The sequence below is a fragment of the Python bivittatus genome, unplaced genomic scaffold, assembly GCF_059951505.1.
Source record: "Python bivittatus isolate LINGU-HERP-01145 unplaced genomic scaffold, Pbiv_v1 ctg000340_np1212, whole genome shotgun sequence".
In the NCBI taxonomy this organism is placed as follows: Eukaryota; Metazoa; Chordata; class Lepidosauria; order Squamata; family Pythonidae; genus Python; species Python bivittatus.
The window spans coordinates 14,490,235-14,516,301 of record NW_028277056.1 but is presented as its reverse complement, the minus strand read 5'-3'; the positions used below and the strand labels follow the sequence as shown (position 1 = coordinate 14,516,301).

At 40.4% G+C, this 26,067-nt stretch overlaps 1 protein-coding gene across 1 annotated transcript in view; it reads right to left on the bottom strand.

Moving 5' to 3' along the window:
* Positions 1-26,067, bottom strand: part of CNTN5 (contactin 5) — a 723,666-nt gene that overhangs the window by 155,921 nt on the left and 541,678 nt on the right. Inside the window, exons 10-11 of the mRNA XM_088140604.1 lie at positions 24,137-24,239; positions 2,415-2,596 (exon numbers count right to left, since the gene is read on the bottom strand). Of these exons, the coding sequence (XP_087996730.1) occupies positions 2,415-2,596; positions 24,137-24,239 (285 nt within the window). The remainder of the gene's footprint in view (positions 1-2,414; positions 2,597-24,136; positions 24,240-26,067) is intronic.

The window sequence follows — 26,067 nt, the reverse complement described above, 5'->3', positions numbered from 1 at the left end:
CAGTGCTTTGCAAGGTGTATTTCTTGTTGGCTGTTAGGTGAAATTCAAGAGGCTGTTCGATGCCTATATCTATGGGACTACCTTTCTCTAATTGTTTCTAACCTACCCAGTAAAACCTATCAGGGTTGGCATGTTCTGGGTCCCATCAGTGAAACAATTATGTCATCTTGTGGGACATCAAACACATGGCTTCACTGTCCACACCTCTGACATTTGAAATAACATTCATCTGAAATCTGCATGGTTTGACTCTGTTGAGCTTCAGAGAAGCCATGAAGATCTGGCTTTTTCAATGGGCCCTGATTTGTGATTTGTGAATCCACTTGGTGTATATTGTTTTATATTGTTTCCCTGATGTGGGAGGTTTGCATTTTCCATAAACGTGTGCATATTGTTGGCTCTACTTTTATCTATTTTAATTTTTTAAATCTTTGTATGCTGCCTAAAGTTGCTTTGGTTATTGATGTGGCTAATAAATTGATTAAATAAATAAATAAAATGCTGAGAGAATATTGCAAATGGAACAGGATCCTAAGAATTCTTTTTACAGATCTTTTAAAAAATTATGATAAAAATAATCTGATGGAGAAGAATACAGCCCTCCTAATGAAAAGAGTAAAACTGATCAAATTTATAGTCATCCATATATTCCTAGTAATAGCTCTTCTTTTATCAGACTGGTGAAATGAAATATAAATGAGTGATGACATGAGTGCATAAAGCTGGAAAGTTTCCATCAAACCACTGAGGGAATTCATCTGGAGCTTTGGAAAGGGACCTATCAGTATGGTGTTGAAACACAGCTCTATTATTTCTCATTATCCAACACAAAGGAAGGAACCAGTATCTTTGAATGTTTTCTAAATTTGAGGACAGTGAACAAACTAAAATTAAATTGTGACAAGATGGAGGTGTTGTTGGGAATTGGTCTTGGGGATTGAGGTTCAATCTGTTTTAGAAGAGCAGGCAGGACTACAGACTTAGAATGCTTCTTGATCCTCAACTATCACTGAATATGCAGGTCAAAGCTGTGGTGAGGAATATCTTTGCACAGTTATGCCTAGTGTACTATTTTCAACCCTTTCTGAATTTAGTTTTGTTGATAGTAATCCATACTATGGTTCTATCCCATCCTGACTACTGCCACACATTCTATGTGATCTATTTTTGAAAAGTGTATTAAGTGTAAAATGCAGAAGGTAAGTTGCTAAGTAAGAGCCAGTTTGATGTGGTGGTTAAGGCACCAGGCCAGAAACCAGGAAAGCATGGATCCTGGTTCTGCCTTAGGCACAAAACCAGCTGGGTGATCTTGGGCCAGTCCTAGGAAGAACCAATCTCATGCCACTTCTGAAACTTGGCAAGAAAACTGCAGGGATTCATCTGGGCAGTCACAGGAGTCAACAATGACTTGAAACCCCCATCCCCATCCTGCCCTCCCCAAGTTGCTAACTGGTACAAGATACAAGGATCATATGTTGCCTGAAAGGTCTGCACTAGTTGTCAGTTGCTTACCAGGCTCAGTTTAAGGTGGGGGGATGAATCTTTAAAGCAGTGAATAGAGTCCCCAGTGAGTGAGCTATAGAAGATTTCAGTTCTGATCACCATTTTATGATTTTAGTAAGTTTTAATGAGATATATTGTACTGCTTGATTATGATCTTCTTCTTTTCCTTTGTACACTGCCCAGAATTACATGGTCTAAGTAAGGTACTCATATAAATGCATCAATCAATCAATCAATCAATCAATCAATCAATCAATCAGAAGAGACCATATTTTCTATTATGGACCTGTTTGGTCATGCAGATCCGGAGGAAAGGTCTTTTTGAAGATGCCCTCTCTTGGCCTACTGGAGAGGTCCTTCGCTTGCATTGCTTGTTCAGCATTTAGCATTTCACTATGCTTTTAATAGCATACATTTTATATTTTTAATCTTTAGCATTGTGCTTTACATTTGTGTTAATTGACTTGAGCCTTGTCTGAACACAGCAAGGGGGTGTAAATCAGTTCAATAATGTGTGCCTCTGCTGAAAGGGTAGAAATGAGAATTGACTCATCCAAGTGAGTAGCCATATTTAATTCTTTATTGCCCTGGTTCAGCCATCTATTACCCACTACACCCTCTTCCCATTTCAAAGAGATGAAAAGAGGGTTTCATTTGGGAAAGGAAGCAGCAGTAGAAGACAGTGCTTAGGAGATGTCCCTTGGGGCTTAGGAGGAGCCTATTGTTCTCATCCAAAATGACATATGCTTTCCAGCAAAACTATTTCTGGCTGAAATGCACCCAGAGTTAAAACAGATTCCACCAAATGTCAGGGGTGCATGTCTGAATGTACACATTCAAGCATTCAGGCACGTTAACACTTGGTAAGAGAATGATGCTGCTATGTGCAAGAGATTAACTTCAAAACATACTGTATACTTGCAACTGTCCTCGGAAGACATTCCTTCCCCGGGAGTTTTCAGCTTTGCATTCATATGTCCCTGCATCTTCCAGCTGCACATTCGGGATTTCGAGCACTGCTTGGGACTTCCGCAGGCGGGCTTTGCTCGGATTGGGGCCATTAACTTTCCTCCACGAGATTGTTGGAACTGGGCTGAAATATTTAGCGAAGGCATGATTAGCTCTTCTTTGCCATTAAGAATATAGATCCCGTTACCTGCTAATTTAAGCACTTAATCGTCTAAGCAGCAATAAAGTGTAATCACAATTAAGGCTCGTGAACTGCTTGATATATTTCACTTTCAGCTGAGAATATTTAACTAGTGCTGCTTCTGTCTTGGACACTTCCTGGTTTCTGAAAATTAAGTCTTTCCCAGTGATTAAATCATAGAATTGGAAGGAAGATACCGTGTTGGAGAAAAAGCATGACTGCACCAAAGTAAAAACAGATGCAAACCTTTCTACTGATAACTAGGTTGCTTTCTCATCAGGGATTAATGATTAGGGGATCCCAGAAGATGCCAGACTGGCTACAATGTTGAGCTGAGTCAGTAGGCTGTAGAACAGGGACTACCTTTTCCACAGAAGAGTACCACCACAACAGATGTTTTGTGAGCCCTGACTTGCTCTGAGAAAATTACTAAGGGTGAGGGAAAGAAAAACTCCTTCCAGCCATGGTGCTTTCGTCCTCCCTTCATTCCACCTTTTTGCAGCTATGGTTTCTGTACTATTTAGGAACAGAATTCTTCTTATATTTGGAACCTTAGCAGTGGGACTGAGAGAGTTGCTCCCATTCAAATCCCTCTTCTTAGGTAGTAAACTGGGGACAGCCCTGTTGAATCCCATTTGGGGAACTGAGTTATACTGCTCTTCCACACAGTCTGGTTCAAGTGTTGAGAGGGTAAAGTATAAATGCATTTATAGCGGATGGTAAGAAGATCGGAAGGCACTTCTTTGTAACTTTTTTCTTTTCTTTTCTTTTCTTTTCTTTGTCTTTCTTTTCTACTTCTCTCTTTTTATTTCCTCTTAACTTACTTTTTACTTTTATTTATTCTTCTTATTTTCAACTTAAAATCTGTACTGCTTTTATCCTGTTGAAAACCTCTTTTATATAGATATAAGCAATCTGGTTCAAGTGTTGTCCTTGAGCAACAGACAAATATGCTTTTCCATGACCTCGTTTGCCGAACCCTATTGGGTCTTAATAATAAGGCTAGAGAGTAGTGTTATCCTTAGGCTTTGAATGTGGGACAAATTGATAAAAGCAATTGATGGATTCCCAAAATTCCATCTGCCCTCTTACCAAACACCAATTGCTTTCCTTTAGATGGGATGAGATGGGGCTGGGGAGGAGGTGAGTTTAGACAGGTGCTTAGAGAAGCAAATTTAGTCATCAGTCCAAACTTGCTTTTAGTGTTGTGTATGTTTTTTGTGGGTATGTTCAAAAGGAGTCCAACAACCAGCTAATATCAGCTGATTGCCAAGCTCCTTTTGAATGTGGGTTTAGTGCTACTTAGAACAGCACCAAACCCATACTTAAAAGTAGACTCAAAACACCCAGTAGGCATGGGGGAGGAGTAATTTCAAGAAGTAAGGAGCTGTCCAGCTGCAACTCCTTATGCTTCCACTTCTCTATTCTCTGCCACCCAGCTGCCAGAGCTGTTGGGGAAGTGGCAGGAGAAACTGGGAGAGAGGGGAGAACTGACTCTTTACCAGCTAGGCCTCCAGTTACATAGTCTCTATGTGACTGGAGACCTAGTGGTTAATGAGCTGTCTCTCCCAGAGCCTCATGAGATTTAATTCCCATTCTGTTTTTTTCTCCTATTGCTTTCTGTCCCCTCCTCACCTTCCAAAAACATGGGCAGAAGAACTTTGTTTTCTTTTTCTTTCTTCCATTCTCTGCACAAATTACTATGGAAACATGCACCTAACTTGTTGCCCAGTCAGTTTCAAACTGCAGTTGGCCTTTCTAAGTGTGAAAAGGGGATTACTTTCAAATCAGTAGCATGAAAAAGGGGACTACAGCTGTAGGGATCTGGAAACATTGCCTTTAAGCTGTACTAATGCCTGCAGAATGATTTCACCAATTTTACCCACCCTTTCTTGATACATATACACATTGTCTCTTTCTGTCTCTGTAGAGAGTAAAGAAGATGACCTTGATGGGGATATGCAAGATCTGTTACTAGGGTAACAAGGGGTAAATTCTGTCCCAACTGTTGTGTTAGTCGCATTATGGAATTTTGTAAGTTGATTATTCGTACATCCACATGTTGTTGATGTTGCAACAACACTGCAGCAAGGTATTCAGTGATGTGCCCTGAGGATCCAAGGCCATCTCCTGTAATAAAGGTGAGATCTTCAGCCTATCTTAAAAGATAGTAAGAGACTTGCAAGATTGATGTGAGCCCCATTAGATAGACCAGACCAAGAAATCAACTCCACAGGAAAGCTAAAATTAATTTTATTGAGACTGTCTATGATAACAGAATCTTGCAAGTCTGCTTATGCTGGATCTCCTCCCCCTTCCTATACTTCAGTGAATTAGGGAGGCATCTGTCTGATCTACTTACAAATACCATCTGTCTGTTGCAGATTTAAAATATTTTTTACTCCTCATTACCCTAATAGCGGATCTTCCATATCTCCTTCAAGATCATCTTACTTACTCTCTACATACTCTCTCTCTCTTTTTCTTTAATATTTCTTTTCATCTGAAACAAAAGAGAAGTAAAACCCTTTGCTACACCAAGTGTCAAGAAGAAGGACCATTTCCAAGGAGATGCCCAGAACCACTACTTATTCATTTTAAATTGAGCAGGTTATTTACTGGTTGACTTTTTGTACTTATCCTTTTGCTCAGGCTATTCTTGTATCAGAAAAATGTGGCAGGCTTGGCTGGACTGGTTAGGTTCCTCTCAGTAGATGGCATTCATATAAATTAAATTTAAATTAAAAAAAAAAAACAAGCAACAATGGAAAGAGATGAGACACCAAACCTGGTGGAAGAAATATAATAGTTTGTTAGCCTGGCAGGCACTGCTGGAGAAAGGAAGAGCATGCCACAGAACTCAGGGAAACTGGCTGGGAAAGATGGAGGCTACAGGCAGAATTGGATTCAAGATGGGGTTAGCTTCAGCTGCTGCAAGAAGAGATAGGGGACATTCTGGGGCCTCAAAAGGGCCTCTGCATTCTGAAAGAAGCCCTCCTGAGGTTGCTTCTCCCCCTCTTCCCAGCTTCCTCTGTGGAAGTCGTGTCCCTAGTTTCTCATATATTCCAAATCATGGCAAAGGAAGGCAGTGAACAGTGACTAGAGAGAAGTGGCTAGCAGAAACTGAGCAGATCTGAGCTCCAGGCCACAACATCAGCATCATAAGTGAGGCACTGTACAGATAGTCCTTGGGTTATGATGGCAACTGGGACTGGCATTTCCATCGCTAAGTGATGTGGTCATAAAGCATGATGTCACATGACTGCATTGCTTAGTGACAGTAATCATCCTGGCAGTCCCTGTTGCTGTTGTTAAGCAAGGACCACATGGGTTATTAAGCGAGGGCTGGTGAGAAGAGGCAGGAGTCCAGGCAAACAGGCTGGTAGGTGAGAACCTCGGGCAGGAGGGTGCCTCAGGCAGGATCTATGGAGTGCAGGCAGATAGGTGGGTGCTGCGGCAAGGCAGGAGGGTGCCCCAGGCAGGCACTATGAAATGCGAGCAGGTTGGTACTGTGGGAGAGTGCTATGGAGTGCAGGCAGGTGGGTAGATGAGCAAAAAGGCAGCAGGAATGGAGCAACTTGCATGAACACTTTGTGACCTCCTGCCTTTGTTTGTGGGAAGCTGGCAGGGAAGGTTACAAAAGGCAGTCATGTGACTGCAGGATGCTGCAACCGTCATGATTGTGAGCTGGTTGTCCAGTGCCTGAATCACAATTAATGGCCACAAGGATGTTGCAATGGCTGCAGCTTTGAGCACTGGTCATAAGTCCCCCTCGTTCAGTGCCATCGTAACTTTGAATGGTCACTGAATGAGTGGTTGTAACCCAAGGATTACCTGTAGATCATATCCATGGCAAGACTTAAATTAAGAAGCAAAAGGGACAACCATACTTTTCAACTGGAACAACTAAAGATGATTGTATGCTAATTCCATGATGGGCTGGGGATGAGTCAAAGGCAACGTCACAATGCCATGACCTGATCCATGGTTAGCAAGGCCGCAGTTACTGCCCAGAATTGCTGGGAGTCAGACAGTATATTCTTCATCATCATCATCATCATCATCATCATCATCATCATCATCATCCGGTGAGGCACTACCTTGATGTAGTTGTGGGGCTTATGTGCTCCAAGGGGGATGAAAGTTATGCCAGAGGTTCAACCATACTGGACAGGTCTCATCAGAGGATCCAGACGAAGAGTGTCTCTCCCATAAACAATATGGTAAGACGTAATTTACAGAAACCTATACCAGATCGGTCATCGCCTGGGTCAACAAGGACCACGCTAGGTGTCCTAGTTCCTAGATATCTGGTGACAAGTGGGCTACAGGACTCAAGACTGTTGGCTGAGCAGCCAGGGCCAGCAGCTGCAGGACTGCTGGAAGAAAAGTTGTTTACCTGTTGCAAATATATGAAGACTGAAAACAAAGAAATAATGATCTGTTATTAAAAATCAAGTCCAACGAGAAGAGGATATCTGAAAAGAATGCACCATTTCTGGAAAGAACAACATCCAGAATCAGAAATAACAGAACCGAGGCTAGCAGATCAATGTTGATTTATAACATGAAATAAAGTATTCACAGAAGTAGAATTGGAAGAACTGAAAAGGTCTACCCAGGGCAAAGAAACCAAAGCCTTGCCAGAAGTAGTTCAGAATGTAGTAGCAAATTAGTGGGAGTCGGCAGTAGAGGAAGCCAGCATAGCCATTGAATCCTTTTCACTCCCAAATCAGGCACTCTCCTCTGCCTTCTGCTCAGAAAGAACAAAGCTCTCTAACTAAAAAACAAGAGGAATTGAAACATAGAATGAGCATCTAGAACAGCACAGAAGAACAGAATAAGGTTGCATTGAAACAGCACAAATATTAAAAGATGCCAATACTGTAATGTCAAATAAAAGCACCAGCTCACTGCAAGAAACAAACCAACTAATGTACAGCACAGCTGCAGGTATAACTGAATACCTTGGATACACGCTAAGATCAGATGCAAGCAAGCTAGAACAAATGAAAGAAAAGAAACTGAAGAACAAGAAGACCAAAGAACATCTGATCAAGAAATATCATCTAGAAACAAGGAAGATCAAAGAAGCACTGGGAATAATAAAACAGCAAATAACAGCCATAGCTAAGAAGATAAGCAGATACAAAGCTTGAATTGCACACTATAGGCAGAATTTCCAATTTCAGTTGAATCAGAAACATTTCTACTAATCCATCAATGGAGGGACTGCAATGAACCAGTCAACATCTGACAAAGAAGAAACAGTGCAGTTCTGGGAGCAGCTATGGGACATCCAAAGAAATATAACAAGAATGCAGCTTGGATAAAGGAGGTAGATAAGAATAAAAAAGAAGCTGAAATGAAAAAAGAACTTGTAATAACAACAGAAATGGTGGAGAAAAGGGCAAGGAAGATCAAGAATTGGTCGGCACCAGGTGAAGATGAACTGCACAGTTTTAGGTTGAAACATCTGGCTGCTCTGCACCCACTCACTGTTAAGCAGTTTAGCAACATACTGCAAGGAGATAAAATTGAAGATTGGTTAACATCTGGCAAAACCTACCTGATAATGAAAGATCCAGCAAAAGGGGCAGCACCAGACAACTACAGGCCAATTTCCTGCTTACCAACAACTTTTAAATTGCTAATTGGTGTGGTAGTTGATCAGTCCAACAGCATCTAATTGAAAACAAGCTTTTTCCGTCTGAGCAGAAAGGAAACCGCCCAAACAGCAGAGGAACAAAAGATCAGTTCCTAACTGACAAGATGATTTTGGAAAACTACAAGAGAAGGAAGACCAACTTGAATGTAGCTTGGATTGATTACAAGAAGGCATTCAAGTCCCTGCCACATGATTGGATAATCAAGTGCCTAGAAATAATAGAAGTCAGTAGAAACATCAGAAGCTTTTTGCAAGGTTGCTGGTCAACAGACTAGGAGAAGTTAACATCAAGAGAGGAATCTTTCAAGGAGACTCACTATCACCACTATTGTTTTTTATTCCTCTGTCAACAATACTGAACAAGTCAGGTCATGGCTATCAAACATAAAAAAATCTGCCAGGCTATCCCATCTTCTTTGCATGGACAATCTGAAGCTGCATGGAAAAACACCATTTGAAATGGAATCTGTGCTCAACACTGTTCAAATACACAACCAAGATATTGCAATGGAGTTTGGACTGAACAAATGTGCCACCCTTACTATCAACAGGGGAAAAATAGTGAAAACTGAAAGAATCAAGAATATGCCCTATGGAAATAACATCAAGAGTCTGGATGAAGAAGATCACTACAAATCCCTGAGCATCCTTCAAGCTGACAACATCAAGTACACTGAAGTCAAGAAGAAGGTTGGTGGCTTTAAAACATTTTTAAAAGTTTTTTTCTTTTCAAAGGGAAGATTTTCCCCCATATGGATTAAAGGGGGGAAATGATGAAAGCAGTGCTGAAAGGTCCACCTCTTTTGTATGTCTATCATGAGCTCACAAGCACATACGAAAGGGGCCTAGCTTGTTTTGCGACAGTGCAACACCACTTTTTCTCAAAAAGCCTCTGGTCTGCCCAATATATATCTCTTGTCTTTCTGCATTCCCTCATAAAAGAACTGTCAGCCCTTTGAGGTAGTTCAGACAAAAAGTACCACCCATGAGTACTAATGTACTCATTATAATGTACTTTATTGTAAGGTTACGTTAACGGATTCTTGCAAGTCTGAAAGTAATCTCTCCCTCTTGCCTTTAGAGTCCAAGAAACTAAGAAGGGTCCTTTCTGAGACATTTGCCACATCCACATTCCTTCTGAAGGCTCAGCTGCCTCTTATCTGACTGTTGCCTAGCCTGTGACTCTTCCTCCCGAAGTCATTCCCACATATTATTAAAAGATTGCAGAGAAAGAATCCTGATAAATCAAACATATGATCTATTAGCAGGTAGATGTATGCATTGTTTTATTGATGTAAATAGGTGGTGTACTAATGAACTAGTCCTGAGTATTCACTACAATGGAAAGTGGGCCATATCATAAATGAATAAATAGGCAAATTCTCAGCCAAGAATTGCACACCCGATGGTATTAGGGAAGTCAATATTTCTTAAGCTATTCTGCTTCAATAGTTTTTTTCTGAAGATGAGAGGAGGATTTTTTTCTTTTCTTTTGATTTTCTTTCAGAAGCCATCTCCCCTAGACTTCCTAAGTGGATGGGTGTCTGATTGTAATATAAATCACATGATCAAATAATTCAGTAGTACTAGTATGGGTTTATTCTTCAAATAAATCTACATGGCTGTTTTATATATTGTAAGAATGTGTTACTTAATACTTAAAGAAGGCTTTCCCATGGCAATTTCTGGCAAGTGCTCCAGAAATTCTCTGTAGAATCAAAAAAGATCAGGTTCATCTCAACCAGGAGCAAAACAGCTCCATTGCTATGAGACCCCACGCACGCACCCCAATAAATACAGAAAACAATATACACACACACAGATTCAGTTTCTGGCACCCTAAATTTTGAAAGGATCAAGTAGAAAACTTTTGAGTCACTAAAAAACCACTGCCAATTATAGAAGACAAGGCTGCACAGGCCCAAGGCATCCAATTATATATAAGATTATTACTATGTTTTGGATGAAGTATTTTTTTTACATGTAATTCATGAGTTACAAAAGTTTCTAAGTAATTTCATGAACCAAACTTTGAATAGATTTAGCTAGACGTTATTTTGTTTTAATTGTATGCTGCATCAACTTTACTGCTATCAATTACATCTGGAAAGATGCTGTTTTTTTTTTTTTTTTTTAATGTCATTGCCTAGGCCATTAACAAGTCTCTTTCAAAATTTTGCATTTTTCCCCTTCTGATGATGAGGTAATAAGCCAATTTTTCAAGGTATGTAAAATACTTTGGCTATAAAGTTTTAATGATTTCAAAGGAAATCGCTCCCAAATTACAAATCACAATTCAATTCAGGTTGTGCATCAGTTACACCCTTTCCTGGATCAGGATGCCTTTTGAACAGTCACTCATGCCCTTGTTATGCAGTATAGACTACTGTAATGTGCTTTACATGGGGCTACCCTTGAAGAGTATCCAGAAGCTACAGCTGGTCCAGAATGCAGCCATGAGGGCTATTTTTGGAGCCCCAAGAAGGGCCCATGTAACACCGTTGCTCCGTGAGCTGCACTGGGTACCAGTTTGCTTCTGGGTCCAATTCAAGGTGTTGGTTATCACCTTTAAAGCCCTACATGGCATGGGACCTGGTTACCTAAGGGACCGCCTCTTCCCCATGACTTCAACCTGTCCCACCCATTCACACAGAGAGGGCATGCTTCGGACCCCCTCAGTAAAAGAGCTCCGATTAGTGAGGTCCAAAAAATGGGCCTTCTCAGCTGTGGCCCCTGCCCTTTGGAATATCCTGCCCCCAGAGCTGAGATTGGCCCCTTCACTTCTGGCCTTCTGGAGGGATTTGAAGACCTGGCTCTGCCACTTGGCCTGGGGTGAGGAGGGAAGACATCAAGTATGGGGATAGCTAGTTCCTTAGAAGTCTTTCATCTGCAGCTCTGGAAACCATAAGCCTCTTGGACTTTTTCTTTTTTTGGTAATGCTTTGTATAGTTTTTATGTTTTCTGTAATTTTATATATATTTATTGTTTTAATGGATCATGTGAGCTGTCCAGAGTCCCCATTAGGGGAGATGGGCAGAGATAAATCAATCAATCAATCGATCAATCAATCAATCAATCAAATAAATAAATAAATAAGTGCTACTTGTAATTTCCTTTAATGAATCTCCTCTTCTTTCTTGAAGCCACCAGTCACATGGGTTTTATCAGAAAGCTCTGATTTCTTTGCAGCTGCTGGAGGTGGCCTTTAGGAATATTGCATCAAGGTTTCAGCTGTATTTTGATCATACCCAGCTCTATTTCTATGCAAGTTCTGAATCAAAAGAGAGCATGCACATTCTAATCTACCACCAGGATGAGATAATAAGTTGGATGAGGGCTACTTATACAGTAATGGATTGGATGTTCAAGATCTTACAAATGGGTGAAGGCTGGATATCAGAACTGAGGAGCTTCCTTATCCTGGATAAAGGTGCTCTCCTTCAGGAAAGAAATATATTCATACTTTAGGACCTCCTTAATTCATTTGTGTCATTAGAGACCCAAGTAATTAATGCATTGATCATTGCCTACTTAGACTCCTGTCATGAACATTATGCCCAGGTAAATAGCAGCATGTAGATTATTTTGGCTGATCTTCAAAAACTAAGCAGCATCAGTATTTGAATCAGGGTTCAGTGAGAAACTCCAAGCTGTAGGCTAGACTGGGATATTAAAAAAAAAATCCCAGAAGGCAGGAATGGCAAATCAATTCTATAGAAGATTATATGGACATGTCCATGAAGATAACAGAAGTCAATCTTATTTTGCTTATTTTTGTTAGAACTTACAACTCTTGCATTTTTTATTTTTGACTGTTTACTTTTGACTGATTGCACTATGGGCATTTTATTGTAAATTACTGATTGTAACCAGCTAAGGGTTGACTGATTGAAGTGGGCTAAAATCAGATGAATGGATGGATAAATAAATACATAAATATGACTCAAAAATGACTTTACCTTTACTTACTGAGTTTCATGTGGGTTCAGTCTTGTACTTGGTCTGGAAGAAAGTGCTGCATATGGTGGTATTTATTTATTTGATTTATAGAGCCACCCATCTCACATCTGTGACAGCTTGCAATTAAAACATAAACAATTCCCAAAAAAACCACACACACCCCCCCAAAACAAAGCAACCATGCAAACCCCTGAAACAATTAAATATATGTGTTTATTTTTTAAATTTTATTTTTATATATTTTATGATTTTATTTTATTTATTTTGCTATTGGCATATAAGTCCTTTTATAATTTGGGATCATGGTATCTGTTGGAATACCTTCTCCCTTAATAAGTGAGCACAGAGAACCCTGAAGTTGTCTCGTGATCAACAGGCTTACTCCATCATTGTAGGTTCTCATCTATCCCTGCTCCTGACTTCTGGGCATTCCAGCTATGGTGTTTTTATTTCCATCCTGGCTATCTTCTCTGTCTGAAGACAGAATATATGTGGGTGTATTTTGGTTTAAACATTCAGAATGACTTTATGTATTTAATTATTAAATGTATTATTTCTTTTGTATTTTAAATTGTTAATTTGCTCTATAACATTTTAAGGATCACCTTTGAAATGGCAGGTTGCATAAAATAAAATAATTTATGTACTGATGAGTCTGTATATGTATAGATAAGCAAATACTATAGTTTAATATTGCTGCTTGGTAATTTGGTTTTTTTAAAAAAAAAAAAGTTGTTTAGGAGGGTTGTTTTTTAATTCCTTGTCTTATTAAGAATAAATGAACAAAGAACGCATCTGAAATGTCTGCAGGATTTGAGCCTTTTGTGGGTTTGACAGACACATATGGCCTTTTTTCCACTTCAGTTTTTAATTCCAGGAGCCTGTGGTGATTGGCAGTTCCAAATAAACACCATTAATAAACCATTAATGTGTAACTAAAAGCCCAGGTTTTTCGAAGGAATACTTGCCAACTGCTTACTACAGAAAATCTCTCAGGAATATTTGTCATTCTCACAGTTACAATGGAACAGAAGCCGTTTGAGACCGCTTGAGCTAAAATCATAAGGAAAACAAAATTATAGAGCCCTAAAGCAAGTAATATTTGGCAATTAGTGAAAGCTGGCATTTGCTTATTTTCACTGAAATGCTGAAAAATAAAAGAGTCTCTGTTCCCTAATGATTGCCTGGTGAAAGGTAACAATAGAAACATTTGTAAATGCTAACCAGGCAGGGAAGAGGGAAAGGAAGCAGGGTGAAATGTAAGAAGAGGAATTTCATACATATTTACTTCTTGACTCAGCCTCCAGGTATCAGATTAAGCCTGAAATGACATTCATCTAATTACTACAGAGAATGAAGTCAGACACAGTTTGGGTAGAACTGGCCCCAATTGTGCAGTGAAGGCTGGGAAGGAGAGATAAGGACTTGAGAGCTAAAATAGCTGTCTGCTTCACTATTTGTAGATGGCACGACTTGGAAGATAGAACTTTCTACCACTCAGCAGTAAGACTGAGAATCTGAATCTGCTTCAAAGACAGCTTTTGCTGCCAAGCATGACCTCCTCTTGCTCGACAGATATGGCAAAGCTCAAGAGGAAGATGTTTTCTCTTCCAGTGAGAAAGCCCTAAGCAGTCTTTTTCTTTGCTCAAGAGTCAGTCTTAACTCATTCACCTTTAGGAGGTCTTCAGACACTGAACAAATGGAATCATTAAGGGCAGATCAGGGGCATGGACTCTTTCCCCTGTTTTCATCGTGGAACACTTTGCATTGAACAGGAAGGGGAAAAAAATGCATCCAAGTTTGGATAAATGTGGTCAAAGGGGTGTTGGCTATGCCACAGATGTTGGCCACAGGGGCTGCAGTGCCGGCACATCTGGAAAATACACGATAAGGGAAGCTTACTTTGTGAGATTGCTTGGGCCTTTAACTGTCCCTTTAACTGTTATCTGACTGCAGATATTTGCAGGTGAAAATTGCTAAATGCTATGCCATGCTGAATTGCTGATTTAGGAAAAAACAGTTGCCATTCATGACAAAATAACATTGATGTTGTTCTTATCCTCTAGTTAGCAATGGAATTGGAGGTGGGTGGGTGTGCATTTGATTATACCTATCCTACTTTTGCACTTTCAAGACAATACACAAGTCAAAACACAGTCAACTGTTACTATTTTAACTTCTCTAAATTCTCTGCTGCTGTCCTCCTTAAATTCAATGCATTTTTTTTGTAGGATTCTTTAGAGCCCAGGGAAAGTTACAGCATCTTCAAGGAGTTGCCAAGCGCTATGGCATGACCACCCTTAACACTGCTTCAAGTCCATATTTCAGCACAACCGTAGAAAATTATTTGCAGAAAAGATGTAGCTTTGGGCAAAATGGTATAAAATAAGTCAATTAGAAGGAATGAGCAAAAAGATGCAAATAATTTGTCTGAAGAAAATTCATACGGAGGCAGAAACGTGATAAATCCATTCTGAGATCAGAAAAAATAGAAACTGAGAAATTTACAATCAATACATTTTTTTGATTCCTAGCTAGCATTAGATGCAACCACTGTGAAACAGATCGTTAAATAAATTCTTATTCCTGGTTCAAATACAGATCTACTCGTATCTTTGGAGATGTATATTATAAATTATGATGGAATAGATTATATAATAAACTTCCGGTTGAGATGGTGGGGAGAATGAGAGCTGTGGAGCCACTGCCCTTTTAATTTTATGCTTTTTGTACGTGCCTGCTGTGTATGTGTTGTTCTGTACGTGTTGTTGTGTGGAGGAATGGTTTAGACTTCTTTGGCTGGAGGAGTGTGAACTACAGCAGCGCTTATTGTTTTGCAGCACTTGTCACGCCTACTGCCCCGACTGTGTTTGCTGCGTTTGTAAACATGGCGGCTCCTTTGAATTCAGTGGTGATGTTTTTGGGGACTAGCTCAACTGCTGCTGCTGTGTTTGCTGCTGGAGTTGCTATGTTTGCAGCGTTTGCCACATTTGTGACCTTGGTGGCTTTTTTGAATTTGGGAGCAGCGTTCTTGAACTGGCTTAGCTGGCTTGGCTGGAGGAGTCTGCTGCTACTGGAAGGACTTCTTCACGCTGGTTTGGAGAACTGCCCAAGCTGTTTCTTTGGGGAGTGGACTGAGGAGCTGCTCCAACTGTGTCTTGGAGCTCTGGGGTGTTGTAGCCTTTTACCATCTGTCTATCATTGGCTCGTCATCTGGACACTGGGGCTCTGGAGCTGTGGGCGGGGGCTAGGTGGGGTGCGGGGGGGTTGCAGTGGAGTGGTAGATAGCTGTAGAGCCCCCTCCCCTATGGAGGCCTTTCTGCTTCCCTCTGGTAGTCTCGAGAAGAAGAAGAAGAAGAAAACACCACTACTCCCATTTAATGATGAAGCACCTGGGAGTTGGACTGTGGGCTTCCCACTGGAAATTGAATGCTGTTCCCCCTCTTTGCCTTCCTCTGGGTGAGAGCCAGAGGTGGACTTGGTGGGAGGGTGAATGGTTGGAGCCTCTGCCAGCTGCTGGGAGCAGTGGGGTAGGAGGTCCTGGGTGCTGAGTGGGGTGTGTGGGAGTGTGAGTGGGTTTGAATGTGTTGACCCTCTCTCTGGGTGAGAGTTGGAGGAGGAAACTGATGAAGAGTGAATGGGTAGGGCGTCCACTGCCTGCTGGTGGGAGCAGCAAGGGAGGGATCCCTGTGTATGTTTGTGTGTGAGGCTGTGGCAACGAAGTGGGGGAGGTGGTTGCTGGTTCTGATGGCTCCGAGAGCTAGTAAGCTAAAGAGCCTTGGGGTGCCCACTTCCCCTCCCAGGTATGGCTGATAAGGACAGCAGATGCTCCCCAATTTTGGGAATTGAGGGGTGTCAATATAGGGATGGGGCTGCTGTTGGGGGGATGGGGCAGGCCAAAATATTATGGTGGTGATGGGCATGAGGAGTTATGGTGGGAGATGGGGAGCAGGCCATTCCTGGGGATTATGGGACTATTGTTTGTTGCCGGTTTTGTGTTCCAGCAACTCAGTCTCAGCCCCGGTACCCTGTCAGCAGAACTTCAGAGGTTCTGGTCTCCAGCTGCTGCTTCTAAATGCCAGGTCAGTCTGTAATAAGGCATCCCTCATCAGTGATTTAATAATGGACAAGAGGGCTGACCTGGCATGTATCACTGAGACCTGGATGGATTCGGAGGGGGGCGGTAGCCCTTGCAGAGTTATGCCCAGCCAGGTTTCGAGTGCGGCATCAGCCAAGAGTCCAAAGCAGGGGTGAAGGGGTGGCAAATGTCATCTGGGAATCTCTTACAGCTTTCAGGGGTGCTGCACCAAAGGTGACCAGATGTGAGACCCTGTTCATCAAGTTGGGCTCTAGGGATCATTTGGGATTGCTGCTGTTTTACCGGCCTCCCTGCTGCACAGCAACCTCCCTGCCTGAGCAACTTGACACCATTTCTGGGTTGGCAGTGGAGTTCCCTAGGCTTATGATCTTGGGGGACTTCAATTTGCCTTCTCTAGGGATGGGGTCTGAGGGGGCTTGGGAGTTCATGGCCACCATGACGGCCATGGGCCTATCCCAAACCATCCAGAGCCTGACATGGAACAGTAGTCATACACCGGATCTGGTGTTCCTGTCGGAGCAGTGGCCATGTGATCTGAAATTGGGGGAGCTTTTGGTGTCCCCTTTGTCATGATCAGATCATCCTCTGATCATAATGGGATTCCCTAGCACCACTGTCTACTGCAGGGAGGCTGGTTCTATTAGTTTGGTCTGCCCCCAGCGGCTAATGGACCTGGATGGGTTCCAGAGGGAGCTGGGGGTTGTTCCTGTTGGTCTGCTGTGTGGTCCATCTGAAGCCTTGATAGCTGCTTGGAATAAAGAGGCGGCTGAGGCTTTGGATCAGATTGTGCCCATGTGACCTCTCTCTTCTTGGGGATCCCAGCACTCTCCGTGGTTTACGGAAGAGCTAAGGGAGAGGAAGAGAGAGAAGAGACGTCTAGAGTGTCATTGGTGCTCAATGAAGGACGAACTCGACTGAACACAGGTAGAGTGGCTATTCATACCTACTTAGTGGCGCTAAGGGTGGCGAAGTGTCATTACTCCTCCACTCTTATTGCGTCTGTAGACAGCTGCCCCACAGCCCTGTTTCAGGTAACACGAGCCCTCCTGGGTAAGGATGGCTCAGAGAACCTTCTGCAGGGATGTGCAGAGGAATTTTCTCGGCATCTGTTGGATAAAATCGTTAGGATTTGTTCTCAGTTGGACGCTGGAGGTGCCTAGGGAGGAGTCTTGCCCTGTTATCTGGGAATGGTTTGAACCTGTTGGACCTGAGGAAGTGGACAGGGTCCTTGGGGCTGTGAGCTCAGCCACCTGCTCTTTAGATCCATGCCCCTTCTGGCTTGTGAAAACAGCCTGAGGGGTGTCATGTGAGTGAGTTCTAGTGATGGTTAATGCACCTTTGAGTGAGGAGGTTGTCCCCTCACCTCTTAAGGAGGCCTTGGTTCACCCCTTCCTCAAGAGGCCATTGCTAGATCTCACTATACTGGACAATTTTCATCCAATATCTAACCTCCCCTTTTTGATTGAGAAAGTGGTTGTGCAACAGCTTTAGAGGATCTTGGATGAAGTGGATTATCTTGATCCCTTTCAGTTGGGATTCAGGCCTGGGTATGGGACGGAAACAGCATTGGTTGCACTTTTGGATGATCTCTGGCAAGGGCGGGATGGGGGTTGTGCATCCATCCTTGCCCTACTTGACCTCTCAGCAGCTTTAGATACCATCGACCATGGTATCCTTCTGGATCGGCTCAGAGGATTGGGGGTGGGTGGCACTGTGTTGTGCTGGTTCACCTCCTTCCTCCAGGCCCGATTCCAGGCGGTGGTGGTTGGGGAGGAGAGATCCCGCCCTTGCCCCCTGTTATGTGGGGTGCCACAGGGTTCAGTGCTCTCCCTATTTAACATCTACATGAGGCCGCTGGGTGAGCTCATCTGTCGCCATGGGGTGAGGTATCATCAATATGCTGATGATACCCAATTATACATCTCTGCCTCTGGTGAATTAAGTGATGCTGTGAATGTCTTATCCTGATGCCTGGAGGCTGTGAGGGTCTGGATGGGGAACAACAGGCTTCAACTGAACCCCTGAGTGGCTGTGGGTTCTGGGGCCTTCTGGTGCTAGACCTATGCCATCTTTGGTACTGAATGGGGTTGCACTGCTCTAGGCAAACCCTGTGTGCAATCTGGGGCCCTCCTGGACTCACAACTCCTGCTCAGAGCAGGTGGCAGCCGTGGCTAAGAGGGTCTTTGCACAGCTTTGTGTTGTGTGCCAGTTGTGCCCATTCCTAGATCAGAGGGACCTAATCACTGTCACTCATGACCTGATCATCTCCCATTTGGATTTCTGTAATGCTCTCTACATGGGGCTGCCCTTGAAGAGTATCCAGAAGCATCAGCTGGTGCAAAATGCAGCGGTGTGGGCAGTTATGTGTGACCCTAGGGTGGTACATGTTATAGCTCTGCTTCGTGAGCTGCACTGGTTGCCAGTTTGCTTCTAGGTCCAATTCAAGGTGCTGGTTTTGATCTTTAAAGCCCTTCATGGCATGGGGCTGGGTTACCTGAAGGACCGCCTCTCCCCGATTACATCTGCCTGTCCCATTGGATCTGGCAGAGGAGGCATGCTGTGGGTCCCATCTGCTAGAGAATTCCATTTGGCGGTTCCCAGGAGGCGGGCCTTCTCTGCTGTGGCCCCCACCTTGTGGAACCTTCTCCCCCCGGAAGTGAGATTGGTTCCCTCCCTCTTAATATTCTGTAAGTCCCTCAAGACCTGGCTATGTGATCAGGCCTAGGGTTCCCAGGGAACCAGGGAGATTTTACAATGGCTCCCTTATTAATTTTATCCTTTCCTGTTTTGTGTGTTTTTACAGTTTTTTATGTGTAATTGTTTTTATTATTTTTTAATTGTTGTATGCCACCCAGAGTCACCTTGTGTGAGATGGGCAGCTATATAAATATGATAAATAAATATGATAAATAAATAAATAAGTAAATAAATAAGTAAATAAATAAATAAAGTTTTCTTACTGATAGGCCTGTGCCTATGCAGATGTGTGCATTCACACTTACGTATATTCAAATCATCCCATCACTTGTAACGAAGGAAATTTATGCCCAGAGTGGGGAAAGCATCCTGGGAGGGAAACAGATTCAAATGTTTCTTTTCTTCCACTTTTATCAAAATCTGAGCTTTTCAAAGAGTTTAGGTATGTTTCACAATTCAAAGGAAAAGCAAACCTTAAGAAACATGTTAAGATGCAAATGCAAAGAGAATTGTGCATGACAATGCATGCAAATATTTGTACAGACTGCCTTTTCTCTTTTTTTCTTCTCTTTAACTCATAATTGATATGAAAATAGACTGAAGTGAACTCAAAGTCATGCAAATTGAAGGCAATTAAAATTGGCAGATGTGCCAGTCCCTAAATTGTTCCATTCATGAAGTTATTGAAGATGGAAGCCACTAAGTCATTTAGTTTCAAGAATCAATTTTTTTTATGAACTCTTCTCCCTTCCCCTCCACCAGTCAGGCTTTGATGGCAGTACTTACTTATTATGATTTGTAATATAAAGGTCCATTTTTAATCCCTTCACTCCATTTCTCAGTTATCCAATAACGCTAGTTATATTTGGGTAATGTTCAAAATAGCAACAAAATTAAGAAGACACTGGTCAAGCTTGCTGGTTTTCATCACTGTCCTGCTGGGGACACTTTAACTCATCACACTGTTTGCTGAGCCTGCAGCAGTAATATGTAGCAAAGGTCAACCTGTCTTTCAATAAACCTTTAAGCTATTATTGACCTTTCCATTAACAACTTCTGAAAAGTTTCAAAATAAATCCAAGTTCTGAATTTTAGATGGCAGACTGAAGTAGGACTAAGAGGCAGCTTTCACCATCAATGAAGAATGCCTGAGATGTGTAGAAAGTAATGTAGGACATGCATTTATTAATGTACAACAATTGGCCTGTTTTGTAGTAAAAATACTCAGAATGGCTCATAACAATTAAGACAATCCAATGGCACAAAGCAAAATTAGTAGTGTCAAAATTAAAACAAAACAAAGACCAGAAACACCAAAAAGTAGATCAGAACATTGGATTAGCCTGTGATAGATCTTCTCGGTTCACAGTCCAAAAACAGTCTACAACTTTTGAAAAGGCAAGGTTTAAATATATATTCCTACTTACAATTGTGGACTATTATTTCTCTGCATATCCATAGTTTTGTTTCAGTGTTCTGCTCTTAGCTTAATTGAATATGTGAGCCAGATTGTATTTCATACTTCTACCCTCCTTCCACATGATGGAGAAAGGAGTGTTTTGTGCATACACCTATATATGCAGACGCCACCTTGCAGTCTGTAACTTAGTGTTACACATGCCCCAAATGGCATTGAGAATTCTGTATGGAGAACGGGATGCATGCTACATATGATATCAAGGAAGGAGCTGTGCAGAAATGAGTGCTCTTGGCTGATATATTCTCTTAAACAGTATTAATAATACAATCATACATATAATTACAGAGTTGAAAAAGAGCCTTCAAACTGGCTGGTGTGGGTCTTCCGGGCTGTGTGGCCGTGTTCTTGAAGTTCTGTTTCCTAACGTTTCGAAGATGCAAGTCACAGGTGCTGGCGAAACATTAGGAAACAGAACTTCAAGAACACGGCCACACAGCCCGGAAGACCCACACCAGCCATTGTATGCCGGCTGTGAAAGCCTTCGACAATACACAGCCTTCAAACTGTTGTTACTCATATTGTTGTCAGACTGCTCTAACATTCGAATGGAATCTGCTTTTCTAGAATGTAAAATAAACTTAAACTGTACCCCAGAATAATGGAGAATAAGTCTTGACTTACTTCTGAATGACATACTTCCAGGTATTTCACAAATGCCACCATATCCCTTCTCAGTTTTCTCAGGGCCAAATATTCCTAGTTCCTTCAATCTCTCTACATAAAACTTAGTTTTGTAGTCCTTTGATTGTTTTTGTTGTTTTTCTCTGAACCTGTTCCAGTTTTTTCCTTGAATAAAGTTTATGCTTCTGCCTCTAAGGTTTACTCTGGGATCTGGCAATCTACGTCACAATGCTTCAGTCTCAGTTCCAAAAATCAGCTTTGGAACATGGGAATGTAGCACTTTTCTGCAGCTCTTTAAAGCAGCGATGTCTTTCCGGGATCATGTGAAGATCTCCAAAGAGCTACTAAGTGATTCAAATAGAGGACTGTTTGGATTTAATTTATGTTTTGGTATTTTCTGTTGTTAAAGACAGACAGATAAATAGAATCCTCCCTTCCCACTTTCAGGACTACTTTCCTAATTTTCTCAGATTAACAGTGATTGTCTAACATTAGGAAAATCATATGCATTGTTTACATTGGAATGGAATCTCTAGAGTGCATGAAATGGACTGGGTAGTTTTCATCCAACTATCAGTGATAAATCTGGCCTTAATTGATCACATGTATTTAGTGGAGGTTGCAAATGTACTGTTCTATGTATATGCACATGTTGGTGTGTTTGCATTTCTACCCCTGATATACGATAGGATATAAATCTATTGCTTTTCATAATTTCCTAATCAATACAAGACATTTCATTTGCTTCTCCTACTGTTTCATCAACTGACTCTTATGGGATACTGAATTATTTACTGACAGGTGATTTTATACTCCTAATTCAATATCATCCTTTGAGAACAACTGTAAGGAACACACACACACACAGAGAAAGAATGTATAGTTTTCTTTAAACACTTTGCATGTGATGTTCAGTGGGGTCACAAAAACATTTTCATAATATTTCTATCATCTTGCATACATCTGCACACATCTGAGGCAGACCATAAATACAAAAGTCCTTTCAGATCTGATTATGTTGGTGACACTAGTTACCTGTGGCTGCTACATTCAATTAACAGTGCTAGTTTGGGCATATCAGTTAAGGAGGTGAAGATCACATTAATTCATTATCACAATTATGTATATGTCTGTCTGTCTGTCTACCTCCCTCCCTCCCTCTCCACCCACTGTTCTTTGGAACTTTCATACACACACACACACACACACATACACACACACACACAAACACACACACAGACACAGAGTATATATATAAATAACAAACTTTGTGTGTAACTTTCAGGGATGTACATTTTTAGAAGTGTGTCTAGCTCTAATATATTCTTGTTTAATTTCCTTCTCAGTATTCTGGATGACTTTCCTAAATACATATCCTGTTTTGGCCACAGTGCTTCAGTTAAACTGAACAAACATATATACATTTTGGAATGAGACTTTTTGAAGGGAGAAATAGGAAAAATAATCCTTGTCTTTCCATGCACTGACAGGATTCCTTTGATGGATTCTGCCCATTTTCTTCAACTGAAATTGAAGTCCTTCATTAAGAACCTTTACAGTTTGGGTTCTACTTTTAAAATTGCTTACATCTGTATAACCTTGTCCAGACCTTGTGTTTAGTCATGAAAGGATTTTTTTTTCTGGCATGTCCAGAAGGGATGCTAGATTGGAAATCATCACATTTATGAATGATCCCCCTCTTTGGTAACTTCCTAAGAAGACTTCAGTGTCTGGTTTCAATTAAATGCTGATGTTATAATTTTTACCACTCAGTTTTAAATGGATATAGTGTAGATTTAATTTGATGATTATTTAAAATGTTCTATGATGATTATTGTATTCTATTAATTATTGTATACTATCTTAAAAAAGCAACTATGCTGTTAAAGACAGAATATAAATCTGGTAATGCGTAATCAAAGTCAAATATTTCTACAAGAGTAAGTCTTACCAATTTCAGCAAACAGTTTCAATTTATGGTTTGCAGGTTTATACTGCAATTAATATCCATTATCCTCCTACCTACACAGAATTGTAGATTTACTAATATATTAAATTGGAAAGTCTGGTTTCTTATTTCCAGTGGAGAGAGAAAATGGGATGAATATGTGACCCTTAAACAGTTTTTAAAAGTATGAGGTTAAAAATAAAACCTGACATAAGAACTTACAGAGAAGCAAATTTCTTTAAGAGTCTTGGCCAAGTAATGACAAATGTGAAAATTAAGTGCCCAGTCATTGATAACAATTACGATTTAGCATTAGAGAATGGCATGTGGCAATATGGACATGTGAAAAATGTGTGTACAAAAATATTGAAAAATATGGACTTAAAAAATATAATAAAAGGCTGACGCCAAATGGGGAAAAAACGAGAAACTAAGCAACCCAGGACTTAGCTGCTTGTGATCTCCAGTACCTTCCTCCATCAGATCCAACACATTTCTGTCTCAACACATCTGTTCACATCATTTGGAACTTGGAAACATATAGGTGAGTCTCAGTGTAATTCTTTATGGACAAAACACTGTACATAGCTTTCATAACTGTATTATAACATCTATCATCTATCTATCTATCTATCTATCTATCTATCTATCTATCTATCTATCTATCTGTCTGTCTGTCTGTCTGTCTATCTATCATCTATCTATCATGTATATATACTGATTGATTGATTATGTCCCATCAAATTAATGATAACTCTTAGTGTCCATGTAGATTTTCTCCAGGACTTTGTCTATGTATAATGTATATCTCTTTCTCTGTGTATATATAAGGAAGCATATATAAGCTTGACCCTTTCTCTGTGTGTATATAAGCGTGTGTATATAAGCAAGTTTATATAAGCTTGATCCTTATCTCTCTCTCTTACACACACACACACACACACACTAATAGAACCCAAAATGAATGATCTCATATTTTAATAATCAATTATGGAAGAATATATACTTACTTGCCCAATGCAAAGCATTCCATCTTAACAGTGGATCCCTTAGCAGCTGTAACTGTGTATGGAAAATGGACTTCAATTTTCGGTTCATATTCCCCCATCACACCTGGGAAATAAAGAATTATCTTTACAAGTAAAATAGGTATCGCTGAAGGCTTCTTTTGATAGAAAACTTATTGTCAGTGAGATTGGGTGAGATTGTCAAATAGCTGGAGAAGAATGATTTGATTATAAAAGAAAATGGTTACAAATAGAGATACGTCCCAAATATAATCTAAACAGTTAGGATTTTCCAATACCAACAAAGAAGCATTTTATTTTTAAAGAAGCAAACAATTCTTTCTTATGGTGAGTCTTCCAAATTAATGGTCTGAATGATGGATACATGACTGTACTTGGATGATTTCAGAAATCCTTTTGCTTCAACAAAAATGGGTTAAATTTGTAATAAGCAACCCCCTTCTCAGTCACAATCAACTTTTTTGCTATTCCTCAAAATAATATATCCACTTAAAATATATTCAGACTGAGTTTCATGAACATTTTTAGGAACTTGTGCACTCTAAGTAACAATGACAACAACAGCTACTATGCTACTGTTTCTTATTTGCCCAATAACTAAAATTTTAACTAACATGTTAAAATGGTGAAATTGTATAACCAATAATATCATTAATAAATAGCATAAAATATATATAAAATGTATGGAAACAATATGATTGATTAAGTGCCATCAAGTTGGTGTCAACTCTTACTGATCACCTAGATTAAAATATAGAAATGTATACTATCTGGGTTTGTAAAAACAATATAAATCAAATGCTAAAATCTTAATTGATTTCTTATATACCAAAGAGCAACTTTAGTACCTAAGCTTTAACTATTCACTGCATAAAATATAAATATGTGTGTTTGTGTGTTTCTAGGCATCTCTGTTGGCCTGTTGGTATGTTTGTTTCTGTCAGCCTGAATCTCTTTCTTTTAATTTCAGGAGATGACTTTTAATATTGCAAAGAGAGAGAAAAACCTTTCCAGGGTCCCTGTGTCATGCATGAATTTGTGCCTCTTCTTTCCAAGTGAAAAAGCCCCCTTAGCTGCAATCTTTCCTTAACAAATGCTTTAGCCCAAACAGCTACTACCAAAGTGCTAAAGATAAACCCAAGTTCTCTTCTAAAGATGTTCACATTTAGTGAATCTTTAAAGAAGATGGTACATAGTTCATAGTCAATCTTATTCCAAGAAAAAATCTTTCATATTCACCAGTTTAAAGTGATTATAGTAAAATCTCTATTTAGCGGACCCCCGGTTACCATACTTTGGAGGCAAAGACATATTCCCACCTCCGCCCCCCCCAAAAAACTAAGTTTTGTATGTCTGAAATAGTCCAGACAATTCCCTTAGATTTCCATTATTTCCATCTGTATACACAGTTTACATACTAGTTTAAGTATGCAAATGATGCAATTTATGTCATTTGCGTTAATGACATAAAATGATGTGAATTGATATAAATAACATAAATTTGGATTTAACAGACATTTGGCAGTAATGTGAAAATGCTGTAGTGTTAAGGTATGGCTGGCTCATTCATATGTATAAGGTAGTAAGAGTGTGAATGTTTCAAAAATGATTCAGGAAAGTGCTTTTGACTATGTGTAAACATAGTATCAATTTGCTGTTCGTTAATGTAGCCAAACTTTTCAGCCTGAAGCAGAGATCCTGTTGCTTTAAATTCATTTAGGTTATTGTGATTCTTAAAGCAACTACAACTTTATAAAATGTGCTTATAAAATATCAACAGGATAAAATGTGAAATGGGTTGCTCGTTCAACTCAGGTTTTAAAGATTGTTTTTCAAAAATGGCTGAGAAGGTCTTGGGAATAACTGTTGCTTGAAACTCAGCTCAGTCCATCTAATGAAATTTGCTTCAAAGC